Source organism: Vulpes vulpes, chromosome 9 (assembly GCF_048418805.1).
Source record: "Vulpes vulpes isolate BD-2025 chromosome 9, VulVul3, whole genome shotgun sequence".
In the NCBI taxonomy this organism is placed as follows: Eukaryota; Metazoa; Chordata; class Mammalia; order Carnivora; family Canidae; genus Vulpes; species Vulpes vulpes.
Genome location: NC_132788.1, coordinates 16,403,561 through 16,418,696, shown reverse-complemented (window position 1 = coordinate 16,418,696; position 15,136 = coordinate 16,403,561). Strand labels below are relative to the sequence as shown.

General features: G+C 37.1%; 1 protein-coding gene across 4 annotated transcripts in view; it reads right to left on the bottom strand.

Moving 5' to 3' along the window:
- The window catches only part of XPO7 (exportin 7), a 91,172-nt gene that overhangs the window by 30,604 nt on the left and 45,432 nt on the right, over positions 1-15,136 (bottom strand). The window contains exons 1-7 of one of the 4 annotated variants that reach the window (XM_026007965.2): positions 9,299-9,672; positions 8,634-8,780; positions 6,307-6,400; positions 5,421-5,587; positions 4,379-4,444; positions 1,579-1,683; positions 51-216 (exon numbers count right to left, since the gene is read on the bottom strand). In XM_026007965.2, coding sequence (XP_025863750.1) covers positions 51-216; positions 1,579-1,683; positions 4,379-4,444; positions 5,421-5,587; positions 6,307-6,400; positions 8,634-8,780; positions 9,299-9,319 — 766 coding nt within the window. In that variant the 5' untranslated portion in view covers positions 9,320-9,672. Of the gene's footprint in view, positions 1-50; positions 217-1,578; positions 1,684-4,351; positions 4,445-5,420; positions 5,588-6,306; positions 6,401-8,633; positions 8,781-9,298; positions 9,673-15,136 lie in introns of those variants that run through there. The other 3 variants (XM_026007964.2, XM_072719425.1, XM_072719426.1) reach the window with 3 other exon arrangements.

Here is a 15,136-nt window from a genome sequence, read left to right as displayed (position 1 = left end):
GTTATGCAGGGCTGGGCAGCAGTTTATTCTAGGTGGCACAGTGCTATTACCTGATCTCCAGCTGGTGGGAATCTGTACTGTGCACAGGTCATCTGAGGACTCATCAGTAGAAGTGCCGATGAAATCAAAGTTTAGGCAGTTATGAGTGAGTTTGAGCAGTTGCATGAGCAAGCCATGCTGACTTTCATCATTCAAGTTTAGATTCTTTCCTGAAGCCTGTAAAAATTACCACATAATGAGGCCCAAACAATCACTCCTCTCTTCCAAGCTGGCTGCCAGACTCCTGAGAAGGCTGTTAAGCCAGAAAAGGAGGGCAGTATTTCAACTCAACAAAATGATGTTTCCCCTGCAAAAGATGCTGCACTTGTGTCACCTTAATGTCACTATGAAAATCCTAGCTTCTTATTTACTGTAAAAATATAAAATTGGTATTTAAAGAAATCTTCCTTTTGACATGTATTCTTTACATGTTGTACACATAGTGACCACATGGGATTCTGAAGCAATATGGGATGGGTGGGTACTCCATTCGCTATGAGATCCTAGTTAATTCTAGATGGGGCCTTTGACTTCAGTGACTAGTTGGCTAATTATTTTTGGTGGTATTGGCCAGGAGGAGTTAATCTTCAGTTTTATCAAAAGCTTCCCCACCTTAGAGGGTTCAATAGTTTTTTGCCAGGCAGCTTGCCCAACTCGAGGACTGTGGGAATTCTGAGGTAGAACTAGGCAATTGAGGAAAAAAAATGAACATCATTAACTGGGACAACACAAAGAATCCAAACTTGCTTCTAAAACTCGAAGCATAATGGAAAATGAGACTAAGAATAAACCCCACAACAAACCAAACCAAATAGACAACCCAAAATGAAGAGACAGCCAGAAGCTAACCTCATTTAGCTTTCTATGGGGACAAGGGACCCTTAGAACAGATTGCTATCAATGTGCACAACACATAGGTGAGCATTTCCTTTCTAGTTAAACTCATCCATAAATGGACCTCAGCACCCATTTTCTGTTTTAAAACAGGTAATTTCCTTATGTGGTAACTGTCTGCCCCTTCGGGTTATGAAATCTAGATGGATGTTAAAAATTCAAAACCTACTTTTCCTTACAGATGTTGCTTGTTTATGTGCTGCCTGTAACTCAGCAGGAGGCAGGGGAGCCAGCCGTTTCAGTATGCTAACAATGCAGTCTGAACCTACTTTTAGAGCTCTGAGAATCCAAACACCATAAAGCTAACATGACTTTCCTCCATGCAGGAAGATTTTATGTGGGTATAAAAAAGCAAACAACAAAATCCCAAACTTTGTGGTAAACTAGATTCCTTGGGATACGTGTTCACTTGCTGCACTTTGCTTAGGGGAACAGTTCTGAAATAAGGCGATTCCAATCCCCTCTCTAATGTCTGTGGTCAGTGTGGCACTTCCTTCCACATCCTGGAGACAAGTGTTTCGTGAAAGATGGTGAGAGCTGTACCAACTCTTGAGAGGTCAGCTTAGAGCTGATCTTTTACAGGTCCTCACGCATTCTCATCCTTTCAAAGGGGACTGGGAAGCAGGGCCCAACCTATAATCTCACCTGTTTTAGTAAATTGCAGGAAAGTGTAAAGATATCAAATAACGATGAATCTCGGAAAGAAGAGGCTATTTTTCTGTGCTTGGTTAAAGGATGGGTGGTGTCGGCCTGTGCAGAAAGATAAGCCAATCTAAGTTTTAGAATTAATTGCAAAGAAAAATATTTCATGTAGACTTCAAATAAAGTAGGATTTCTAATAAAATCAACTTACATACAAAACACATTTTTAATGTTTAAACCACTGTTAACTGACGTATAATGAGAGGATGCAAAGGATAATAAGCTGCTAACAGCTAGCCAGGATATGTCTCTAGCTTACAGACAGAAGATGGAAAAAGGGGTAAGCATCTCTACTGCCAAGTTTTCACTTCCTCGGCACTTAGGGAGGTAAAATTTAACCAATTGCTGGCAGATAGTGCTAATTATTACTAGCATGTTATACTGTGGGTTGTCTCAGAAATAGACAGTGGCATTGGGTTTGGTAAACAATCTGCCCAGGGCTAAAGTTACCACAGCATTTCCAAAGCAGCCATTAACCGACAGTCATGAACTTATGCTGACAATAGTCCATAACACCCTCTGCCTTCTCTAACCTATTTCAACACATAGTCTCTACCCCAGAAGTGAGCACTTAATTGAAGGGCTGCATTGGTCTCTCACTTTTTCCTCTGTTCCCCTCTTCTCAGCCAAACTTTAAGGTTTTTTGTGGTTAAAGGCTCTTTTACTTCTTTAGTATGCCCTCTGTTCCTGACATACAGGCACTTCGGTAAGTGGAATATAAAGGGGTTTCAAGGTTACCAGGGAATTTTTATTTTATTTTTTTAAAGATATTCATTCATTCATTCATTCATTCATTCATTCATTTATTTATGATAGACACAGACAGAGAGAGAGAGAGGCAGAGACACAGGAGGAAGAAGCAGGCTCCATACCGGGAGCCTGATGCAAGACTCGATCCCGGGACTCCAGAATCGCGCCCTGGGCCAAAGGCAGGCACCAAACCACAACCAGGGTTTTTTTTAGACCAACCACCTACTAAAAGCTTAAATCTCTTCTATATACCAATCAATTTATCTGAGAAGGGGTTCATTTGCCGTTGGCACATTAAAGAATACAGCAAGATTTCTGACAATCAGGTTATAGACTCTCCTTTTCTTTTTAAAGGCTTTATTTAAGTAATCTCTACACCCAACGTGGGGTTCAAACTCATGACCCTGAGATCAAGAGTCAGGTGATCTTCTGACTGAGCCAGCCAGGCACCCCTCCCCTTGATTTTATTTCGAAGTTCAAACAGGGATAACAGAAATAAGCTTTCTGATTCAAATCTGACAACCAAAAAAAAAAAAAAAGAAAACTAAGTTTGGCAGAGGTTCAAAATACCTCCCGATTCTAGCTTCAGTGTCACTGTGTTACCATAAATGTCTTGGATAGTACGGCATTGCCAGATTATATACCATATTCCATATATAATCATTTACACTGATCATAATACAGAGAATAACTACACACATTAAATATATTACACATATTTCTATTGTTTTATTAAGAAAGACAAATAAAATTTTGGAGTTCAAAATATCAAGACTGGTGTATTTTGCCGGGGGGAGGGGGGGCAAGCTTCAAAGAGGAGAACATTAACAGCACAATCTATGTCCTCAGTTAATGCACGCTCTCCTATTACAAAGGTAACAGTGGTTCAATAGTAAATTAGTTAAGAGTACAGGCTCCGTAGTAAGACTATATGGGTTTAAATTCTGATATGCTTGCTTGCTACCTGTGATACCTTAGGCAAATTATTGACCTTTATGTGCCTCAGGTTCCTTCTCTAGAAAATGGGATGGTGACGGAACCTACCTCCCAAGATTATCGTGAGAATAAAATTAGCTGCTATCAGTAAATTGCTTAGAACAGCACCTGCCACACATCAGCAACTCAGAAGTACAAGCTATTATTATTTTGATATTACTGACCATAGTGGGGATCGCATGTGACAGAGAGTTTAAATGGCCAGAGGTTGATGCATTTAAAATAGTACTGCTTCATAGTTAAAATTTCTCAGGGTTAATATACAGATCTGCATAAATATGCGCAATAGCAACAGTGATGCCAATGTAATTCACAGCTTGCGACTGAAGGGTGAGATGTCACAACTAATATTAATAGTGGCCTGTTCAATAATTACAAAATTTTAGCTGTATACAAAAGTAAATGACTAAAAAAAAATAATAATAATAATAGCCAGAGCAAAAGAAAGCCACTGGTGTTTCCTCTGTAGTAACTGTGACATCAAGGACTACTCAAAAAATTATTTGGTATTTAGTAGAATGTTTTATGCATTCTAAAAAGATCACCAGAAAAGTCTTTAATAATAGCATATAGGAATTGAGTTTTAAAGGATTATAAACACATACTAATGTATTTAGCAGAAGTGGCACACAAATGGTTCTGGTTCCAGTTTTGTGATCCCTTTTTTGGATGCATTCTCTTTGATTAGCAAAGCAGTAATTCATTAAGGTTTTGACTTAGGACAGTTGCTCTCAGCTCTCACAATGAACATTAATACCAGCAAGGAGAGCTGGTGGAGGATAAAATGTTCTGGAGAGAGAAGAGGACCAGGACATTAAGAATGAGGTAGGCTGCACTTACAGAGGAAAACCCAATGGAACTATTGTTTCAAAGGGCATTAATCACTTACCGCAAAAGCACACAACTGCCAAAAAAGATCATCCCACACATAGCAGAAAACACCAATACTAAGAAAAAATATGGCACTTACTTCAATGAGGAAGGCTGTAGCACTTACTTGATTAATTTCATTGGTTAGCTGAGATAAAATTGTGACGCCAATGATGCAGTATTCAACACTATCCTGGTAAAAACAACGTAAGGCACAGGTTGGTGCGTGTAGCTAGGTTTCAGCAACGGAATTGCAGCCACGCTTTGGAAATGGTGGAATCCTGTGTAGCTACTAAAACCGCCCAGATAAGGTAGTTTAAGGCTGTTGCTTTCCAGGACATAAAACGTTAACTGCTACACGGGAAGGCTGCTAACTTTGACTTCATCAAGACTGAAACCTTTTGTATTTAAAACATACTCATGGCATCATATCACACCCATTATACAAAGAGAAACTGGCAAAATACATCTAAGTTAAGCAATAAGTAGATGTGTAATACAATTCACAGAGACCAAAAACTAGATTTACAGAAGATGTAAATAGGAAGTTCACAGAAAAAAAAAAAAGTGTAAATTAACATGAACATTTGTTCTGTCTCATTCATAACTCAAATGTTGAAATGCTAATTCTTTTTACCTATTAAATATTGGAAAAATAAACAGCTGAGTTCCTAGGGTGGAGGTACAGAGGACTAGGCAAGCATTCTTTTAATTGTTGTAGGACACAACATTTTTGAAGATAATTTGGAAATATCTTTGAAAGCCAAAAATACACATGTCCCTTTGACTGTATAATTCTAAGGCTAGGAAATCACCGTAGAAACACATACTTATTCCACGTATGACAGGTGTAATTATTTTAGGATATTCACTGATGTGTCTACTTAACAAAGTATAGAACCAAACTAAAGGTCCACCTATAAGACATTAGTTAATTAAGTTATGGTATTTTAAGACTGGCATAGTATATAGGCATTAGAAAAAATGGAGTTTGTCTGTGCTGACATGTAAACATATAAAGCTAAGGAACATTAAAGGTAAAAAAGACATAGAAGAGAATGTATAAAATAATTCCATTTTGTGTAATTAAAAAAAAAAAAGTAGATCACTATATAAGCACATACATGTTGCTTCTCACATTCCTACTCCATCACATATACACATCGTACCTGTAAGAACCTTGTGACGTCTGTGATTGCATTTCTGAAGACGTAGTCATCCTTCTGACAGTCAAACCAGCCCAGTTTTGTGATTCTGGCATATAACTGAATAAGTGCTTGTGTCACAAAAGTAGCCAACTTTGGCCGAGTGGCAAGGTAGTTGAGCACATAGTTCCCTACAAAACAAAAAAATCCACATAATTGGAAATCTCTGCCAGGGAAGGGCACACATCTTTAAATATATTAAACATTCAGGAAATGGTAAATTTAGCTTATTTCCCATGACTGCCTTAGTTTTCTTCTATTATTTTTTTTCTCCCTGCTTTCTAACATGGTGATATATCTAACAGTAAGAATGTGCAAGTCATAATGTAGTTTTAAGCAGAGTTGTAACTGGAGATAAAAAAGAGAAAAAGAAAACATAACCATTTCTCCTAAGTCTCTGTAATTCTTGTTTCTGTAATATTCTCTTAATTCTTAATGCAACTGAGAAATGGGACTTTGAATTTATGATTAGTAGGCTTTTCAATTCAGGATTTTATACCTGTCACAATGAAGACCCTGGAATATGGCAACTGTGAATCTACTCCTAGATAGCTAAATAACATGCTTGTGCAGAATTCAAAATTCTTAACAATATTTTTCTTAGTTAATAGTAGTAGTAGGGACCAAAGGAAAGAAACCTCCTAACAAATGGGATGACTTAGGACTTTATCTAAAAATAATTATATAAGATCCTCTATACTTTTAAAAGCCCCAAATTCTAGGAAAAAAACTAGATTCTATATATTCTGTATGCTTACCAATTTCAGAACATTATCAAACAACATACAATTATTACTAGCATATCATCAAACATACAATTTCTTGAAGAGAAAACAGATTCTCTACTTACGAATATCTATGCGTTGCTCCAATGGTAGAGGGTTGTTTGTGCGTGATACAAGCTTTGTAAGGCATGTAGCTGCCAGTAACTGGGAGTAAGAGGACTGTGGAAAGATGAGGAAAAGGACTCAGAATTCAATTTTATTGAGTTACTCAGTCACGAGGTTTTTTATTTGGAGATCTATGCTCAGATTCCAGAAATATTAATCAGTTTTGCCCTATCTGATCCTCTGCATTTTAGAGGGTCTAAGGAAAAATGAGTCCCACATAGAGTATATGTTCACTGAGCTGATTTCAGTAATGAACAAGGTACAGTATAAAGTGAATGGCCTGATCGAACTGAATCCAGTGCAGATTCTGCATCACTCAGAGGGGGCCCACTCTAGAGAAGATCATTTCAGAGAGTTATTAAGAAGACAAATCTTTAGAAGATGGATCTCTTCTTTCATTTAAACCAAGTAATCTTATGTTAAAAGCCTTGTTACAGTGATGTTCAAAAAGTTCAACTCAAAGTATTCCTATAGTATACCATTAGAAAGTTAAAACAAAAACAAAAACGATGCAGTGTCAGAGGGAACCACTACATTGTGCAACTACATCTTTACATCAGCATGGCTATCAATCAGATCCAGTTTTGCGAGATGTATATGCTAGTTTTAAAGTGAATTTATAACATTTATGAGAAAGAAAAATCATGCTCTATATGCAAGGGTACAGTATTAGCACATTCTCCCATGTGGATTTTATGAGTTTTAAACTTATGGAGAATCAGAGCATTCCAACTGACCATAATGTATAAAAAAGAGCTATGCGCGAATTCTTCCACATGTTTCTATTATTATAACGTCCTATAACAGGGACAGACTCAGACCCACCAAAAATAATTTAATCAAAGGTCAAGGACAATTTCCTATAACATTAAAAATCCTTAAAACAGTAGGCTATCCACAGGCACTGCATAATACCACCAGTTACAAACAAAAATTTATGCTTAAGAAACAAAATCTATGATGTGACTTCGACATGTTTTTTTTCAATACCCCTGAATATGGTTTAAACTGATTAGAGCAGGTGTGTCAAACACTAATAATGCAAGAGGCTACTCTATAGAATACGACATACAACTGTAACTATACACTATACAACGTCTAGGTGGTTTTTATACATAATTTCAATAAATCTGCTAAATCAATAGAGATTTGAAGGAAGAATCCACTATAACTGTTTTTAGTACCACACCAATCCTGTTTTATTGCAGCTTGTTTTATTTACTGACTGTCAACATGAAGATCTGGAATTAACAGTGTCAGAGATGATACTGTATGGTTCCAGTGGAAGTCACCTGGAAGAGCTGGTTGTCCTTGACCTTTAGCACAAAATATACAAATATAAGTGGGTCAATCCTAAGATTAAGGGACTGGAAAGAAATACATAACATACTACATGCAAAAATGGAACAGAGCACTATATAGTCTCTGACCAGGACTCTGTAACCTTCCTATGCTTGGAAAAAGAGTTAGCTCTCTTAGCTACTGAAGGGTAATTTTTAGCCAACTGAACAAATACTGTAACACTGTCAATGAAAATTCAAACATGAAGTCATCTAGAATTTTACCTTCAAAACAAATTAACTGCTTTTGTTCTTTCCACATATCCTTCCCGTCTTAAGCAGAATGCTAGCTGCTAGTCTAGTTGGGATTCTGACTCTTTCAGGGCCCTTTCAGGATGCCCTGGTTGGACTCTTACTTAGCCTTTCTAAGACCTCCATCTTGCCCCAAATGCTAATTGAATCAAACTATGTCTCATTGACAGCATTACATTGATCACTATACTGCCATTTTTAGCTCCAAGAGGTTCTGATTCCATTTTTAAAACAATGACTTGTGGTTTTCATTGTGGATTCCTCCCCACTCCTCACACCTGCAAGGCAATAAGCAGCAGCTGTGGTATACAGGAGGCCTCAGAGACCACTGGGGTGCTTGCACAGTGACATAGGCTATGTGGGTAGGAAGGATCATTCATATACAGCTCTGTCTTGTCAGTAAAGGATATGAAGTGGTACTTAATTGTGAGAAACAGAAAAAAAGTCCCAGAAATTTGATTCAAGATGAAAAATGACAGAATAAAATGTATATTCAATGAGATTTTCCTGATGAGGCTGTGTGTCCTTTCACTGTCAACCTGGGGGCTAGCTATGGTGCTTTTTAAAGGTGAAATTAAGAAGTCAGAGGCACCTAGAAGGGTTATGGAACACAAGCTATCCCAATTCACCCTTAAACTTTGAATACACTTTCCTAAACTTTTCTTCTCCTTCAGGATTCTTCAAATCTTACGTACACTTCCTCTTTCGAGGAGTAGCTGGCACTTGCTCAGGCAATCAGGGCTGTTGGTGAATTCAACCAAGGCTTTCTCTGCCTGGAGTCGAGTGGTTGTGTCTGTTGTCTCATAAAGCTGTTTGCACAGATTCTCTAGTTGGGCCAGGCTCTGGAAAAGATCAGTCAAGGAAGAAATCAGTCCAGCCCACTCAAAGTACCATGCACAAAACCACTAGACAAAGGTAAGTAATAAGCAATGGAGAGATATTTGTTTCTCAACTCTGAGGAGAATATGGGTGATCTTATTTAATAATAACCATTTATAGCTTCTTAAATTTTATGCTTTAGAAGACAAAATGATGAAATGCCTAAAACATCTATACTTTTGTAGTCATTCCACTGGAGATCAGTCACAGATGATATATTCATTTTTCCTTATAAATACTCATCCTCCTAAAAGATTTTCAAATAAAAACTCAGAATTGACTTTTTCTGCTATCAATTTCAAAACTCAATACTGGAGGCATTGCTGTAAAATTAAGCACATAAGCACACAATATAAGCATCACGTATATCTTAATGTAGTTTTAAATATTTCCCTTTGCCTAGTAGTTATCAGCTTAAAATTATGAATATGAATAAAGATGGCCAACCACTATGAGAAGGCTTCTGAATGCATGTACGCACCTTCCTCCCTGGATCCCTCATGTTTAAAGTTCAGCAGACTCTTCTCCTGTCGTACTTTAAACTCTTGCTTCGGTTCCAAATTTAAAGTGGAAGGGTCAAAATAAATTCAACCCTAGCATATGCTCAGACAGAGATAAGACCAAGGAAACGCCCCCAAACAAACCCTTCTCTCCAAATCTTGAACCAGTTCCAGGGAGGCAGGAAGGAGATGGGTGTGTGCTTCAGTCAAAAACCCAAAGGGATGCAAATCTACTTCCACTAAACGTGGTGTTGAAAAGCAAAGAGGAAAGAAACCAGTAAGAGTTCACTTAACTGTCACCTTTCACTGACTGAAGAGGAGGGCAAACATCTGTTAGTCTTTAAAGAAACGGTTTGGACTTTAAGAAGAAATATGAGCCTATTTTCTACAGTAGCAAGTAAGATTTGGTTTAAACATTTTGAGGGATCCTACTATTAGAAATGACAATTCTGATGGGAACAGCAAGAATAATAATTATTAAACAAACTGACCTGGGTAAATAGTCTACAATTGCTTACAAAGCCTCTCTGCCCAAGGCTTTTTGTGATCACTTTATTTCATTATGGTGTTACTTTATAAATCACTGCTTTTCCACTAAGCAGGAAAGCCCTTAGGGCAGGTACCTATTTTACTCAACCTGATTAATAAATTTCAAACATTAACCTAAAAGAAACATGAAAGACAAATACTGACACTGACAAATACTTGATCAGCAAGTCTCACTTCAGAGCTCCCCAACAACAGACACAACAACCTCTACCTCAAAAACAAAACCAACCCACCAGCCTTCAAAATATCTTGGGATTCAGATTAGCCTTAGGTTTAATTTGTTCCTCTCTGACTTTCAGGAGTCTCATTTAATACCTTCTTGAATTTAAAAGCACAGAGGAAATTGTACTTGCAAAGTCAAATCTCGGTGAAGTTGCATAAGTAGTACCTGATTTTTTCACAAGCTTATAAACACAAGGAATAGAGAGGATAAGGCAAATTTATTACATATATTCATTCCGTAAACAGCAGTGAAAGCAATATGCTTGCAATATTGGTCCATGACCCCACTGACAAATGAATAGGTTTAATTTTAAATCCCCACGTTCTTAAGCAAGGGATTAAATTTCCTTTGCAAAGTTCTGTTTCAACCTAGCAGGCTGGTCCCCCACCCCCACCCCAACCCCCCATTAAATGATTCACTTTAAAAAAAAAAAAGGAAAAAAATGATTTACACAGGGCACCTGGCTGACTCAGTCAGTAGCACATGTGACTCTTGGGGGAGGGATTGTGAGTTCGAGCTCCAAGCTGGGTGTAGAGATTACTTAAAAATAAAATCTTAAAAAAAAAAAAAAGCAGGGCATCTGGGTGGTTCAGTTGGTTAAGTGTCTACCCTTTGGGTCAGGTCATGATCTCAGGTTCCTGGGATCAAGCCCCGCCTCAGACTCCCTGCTCCACAGGGAGTCTGCTTCTCTCTCTCCCTAGGCCTGCTGCTCCCCCCTGCTTGTGCTCTGTCAAATGAATAAATAAAATCTTAAAAAAAAAAAAAAAAAAAAAAAAAGGCTAATGCTGAAGCCATCATCAGAAAGTCACCCTAACTAAAACTGAAAATAGTTATAAAACCTGGTATTAGGTATTAGGGAGCAGTAGCCACCTCATAACTCCACAGCCACCACACACTTGGAGCTTTCCAAAGCTCAAACAGACATTCTGTACATAGTCATGCTGCTTAAGGTATAATGACTCTCCTTAAAGTCTGATCAATCAGTTCTAGTAGCACTCTCATGTGTGCATGTCTTGTTTATGTTTATTACAACAAAGTTGTTCATAAGACAATGGCTAGGCATCTGTCACCAGTAGCTCCTTACTGCTAAAAACCTACACATAGGTTATGATGGGCTTTCTCGGTGGTTGTTTTTTGATCTGTTTTAATTCAGCAAACAAAAACATACTGCAGAGTAAGTCTGTTAGTGAGTTCTCAGCTCAAGAAACAAGTCTGTGTAAAAAAAAAAAAAAAAAAAAAAGGTAATTTGACCATTTACACAGTTTGAAGATCTATAGCCTTGTATGTGTTTCCAGAATGAATTGGGAACAATTTTGTTTCCTAAACAATTAGTGAAAACATCTAAAACCACAGGATTATTTTATTTGGGTTACCCATGCTACCCATGCAATGAGGGAGAATGACACATTTATCTTTATGCCCTTCTGGATCCTAATGTTTACAAAGCAAATCTAACATTATACTGAATCACCTTTTTTTGGGGACCCTGAATAAAACAATTTATCCTACAATTATTTGATTAGCTTTTAAAAGTAGTACTTCACATTTAGGATAGCAACAACATATAACAGCATTTTCGCCTTTGCACAGTAACACCTGTATTAAACCTTCTCCCATCTACCAGTTCATACTGAGGACAACTATAACATGATGCCAGAAAAGCCTCCAGAGAAGAATGACTGCCTATTTTCTATTCCTGAGATTGTCAAATGTATAATCCACAAAGAAACTTCCATCTGGTCCCACTGGAACAGAAAAGCGCATTTGGGTGAAATACTTCACGAAACTGAAAGGCGATCTTCCACTAGTAAAGTACTGCTTTAGTACAAGAAATATAAGATGATCCCCCCAAACGTAGACCATACTGATTTCAGCAGAGATAGTTAAGATGAAGGTACTGAAAGAAAAGTATCTTCACTAATATTGAGAAACAATATTGTTTTATCCAGTCTTTTAAACTTGAATAGGAAAAATGAAACTCCTTTAGTCTCATTTCAATATAAAGTGCAACCAACTGGGACTATAGACCTCTTAAAATATAATGATTACCTGAAGAGTTTCCTTTAGATTAGAGGAAAATGAAGACTGTTTGTGGATTAGATGCTATAGTACCCCACAAAGCAGAATACTTTGGAATTTATTTTAATTTGCAAAATACTGCTTTTTTTAAAAGCCTACCAGTATATTCTTTTAAATTAACCTTATTGCTTAAAGAAATTTTTACTTGGAGATTTCCAATCACAGACTAGTATAGTCAATTTTAGGAAGGATATGATGACCTTTCCAATAATGTTGAGTACTGAACAGAAAACAAAGATCTGACTAGTCAGATCTGTAGGTTTTCTGTAGAGCACATCTTTAACCTGACAGCCACCAGTACCACCTGAAATGATAAGAAGCCACCATCCTATTACAAAGTGTAAAGCGCAGACTCAGTCCGGAGAACTTTTCATGAAAAATATAGAACTGATTTACCAAATCAGTATCTGAATTTTCATGATTATGATGCCTTAAATATACAAAAAAGAAAAAAAAAGAAAAAGAAAAAAAAATCAAGCCACTTCCAACTTGCTCATAAACTACATTAATTTACATCTTTAGTTAGAACTTTCCTGGGTACTAGGAAAATACTGTCTTAAGTAAATTAAAAATGCATACTGAAAGTGCCAGGTGAACCATTTTAAAGATCTATAAGATTAATAAAATATACTAATTACATATTATTACTTATCTATTCAATTAGGCATTCTTGTCAATAATGTATACCCATTATCATAGATAATATTTTAAAACTCCTAAAGATCCGGTAACAACAGTTGTTACATTAAAAAAGCAAGTGGCAAAGCTCTATGTTAGAGTGTATCATTTGTGTATGTTAGCAAATTCACAGAAGAAAATCTGAAGGGCTATGAACAAACCAACCATCTCTGGGAGGTGAGATTATGAAAAACTGTCAACTTCTATGTTACATATTTCTGTAACTTCTGAATTTTTTTTAAAAAGACTTTATTTATTTATTCATGAGAGACAGAGAGAGGCAGAGACATAGGCAGAGGGAGAAGCAGGCTCCATGCAGGGAGCCCGATGTGGGACTCGATACTTGGACTGGGGATGATGCCCTGAGCTGAAGGCAGATGCTCAACCGCTGAGCCACCCAGGCATCCCTAACTTCTGAATGTTTAACTACGACCATATATTACTTGTAAGCAGGAAAACACCCCAACAACTATATAGATAATATTTTTTAAAGGACAAATTTGTGCTACCTTCTCTTTCTAAACAAACTCTTCTAATTAGTAATATTGCTAATTAACAGCTAATTCTGTTCCCAATCAGAATTCATAAAACCAATTCAAAAAACAAAAAGGTGGGATCCCTGGGTGGCTCAGTGGTTTAGCGCCTGCCTTTGGCCCAGGGCATGATCCTGGAGTCCTGGGATAGAGTCCCACATTGGGCTCCCTGCATGGAGCCTGCTTCTCCCTCTGCCTGTGTCTCTGCCTCTCCCTCTTATGAATAAATAAATAAAATCTTAAAAAAAAAAAAAAAAGGCAAAAGGGTATTCTAAAAGTGAAAATTTTAAAAACTATGTCTCTATTTTGTTTTTTCTTACAATAATAAATGCTAATAGTTTAAATGGCCTAAAAAGAACATTCCACACAAAGATTCCTCTTTATGTTATCCAGAAGGCAGTCCTGTGGGTCAAAGCCATTATGGTTTTATACATGTATCAGCAGATCTCTAAAATGTTATTTGTTGCAGTGGAGTCAATGGGGGGAAAGTAGGTAGCCCTTCGCATGAGACTGTTTATATATGCAAATGACTGATTTTTAAAAGTTAAAAGTTTATAAAGCCAGTGTACAAGACATCCAAATGGCCAATAAGCAAATGACAAGGTGCTCAATCACAATAAATGTCAGGAAATGTAAATTCAAAACACATGAGATATCCATCAGACCAACTAAAATGAAAAAGCCAACATCTAGTGTTGCTTAGGATGTGAAAACAAGAACTCATATTCTGCTAGTGGAGCCTGAATTGGTTCAAATACACTAGAAAACTGGCCCTATTAAAGCTCAAAATATGGATACCCTATGAAGTGCCTGGATGCTCAGTTGGTTGACTGTCTGACTTCAGGGTGTCCTGGGATCCAGCCCCCCATCAGGCTCTCTGCTCACCAGAAGTCTGCTTTTCTCTTTCCCTCTGCTGCCCTACCCCTCGCCTGCTTGTGCTCTTCCAAAAACAAAACAAAACAAAACAAAACAACAACAACAAAAAACAGATACCCTATGACCTAGCTATCACACTCCTGTGAATACATTTAAAAAGGATATGTGCTAAATCTACCAAAACAACAACAAACTAATCAAACAAAAACTCACATACAAGAATGTTCAAGGCAGCACTAAATGTAATCATTTCTAAATGGACATCCAAATGTCCATCAACCGTAGTATGGATAAATATTTCATTTCTTGATCTGGTGCTCATTACACAGGCATGTTCATTTTGAGAAAATCCATTGAACTGTACAATTTGTATATTTTTCTGTATGTTATACTTCAACGAGAAGCTTTAAAAAAAGACTGTTGAATGCCACAGTTGTAATTCTCCAGGTATTTATCTCATATATTTCTTTCTGATATTAATGGAAAAGAAGTTCATCATAACTGGCAGGTACTCTTTAGTTTTGGAATGCTGTACTTTTATATCAATTCATGCTTTTAGAACCATAAGTTCCATCATTTTCTCAACAAATAAATAAGGTAAGGCTTTTGGATGCTTCTGGAGACATTCTATGTCTGAGAGTACTAAGAGGTTGAGTAAAACTTTTTGGTTGCAGATGCTGTGTAATGTCTACTGCCGTAAAACAAGATAAAATACGTATTTTCAGCAAGTGATAATACTATGCCAGAGCTTTGCATGCATTAGATAAGGACAGTAAGTCTACTAACATATGAGACTGCAGAATTCTACACTTAGCCTCAAAATACGAATCAATTCGAACTTGTAATAAACATGTAAGATCTTTGCATTGTGGGTAATAGGC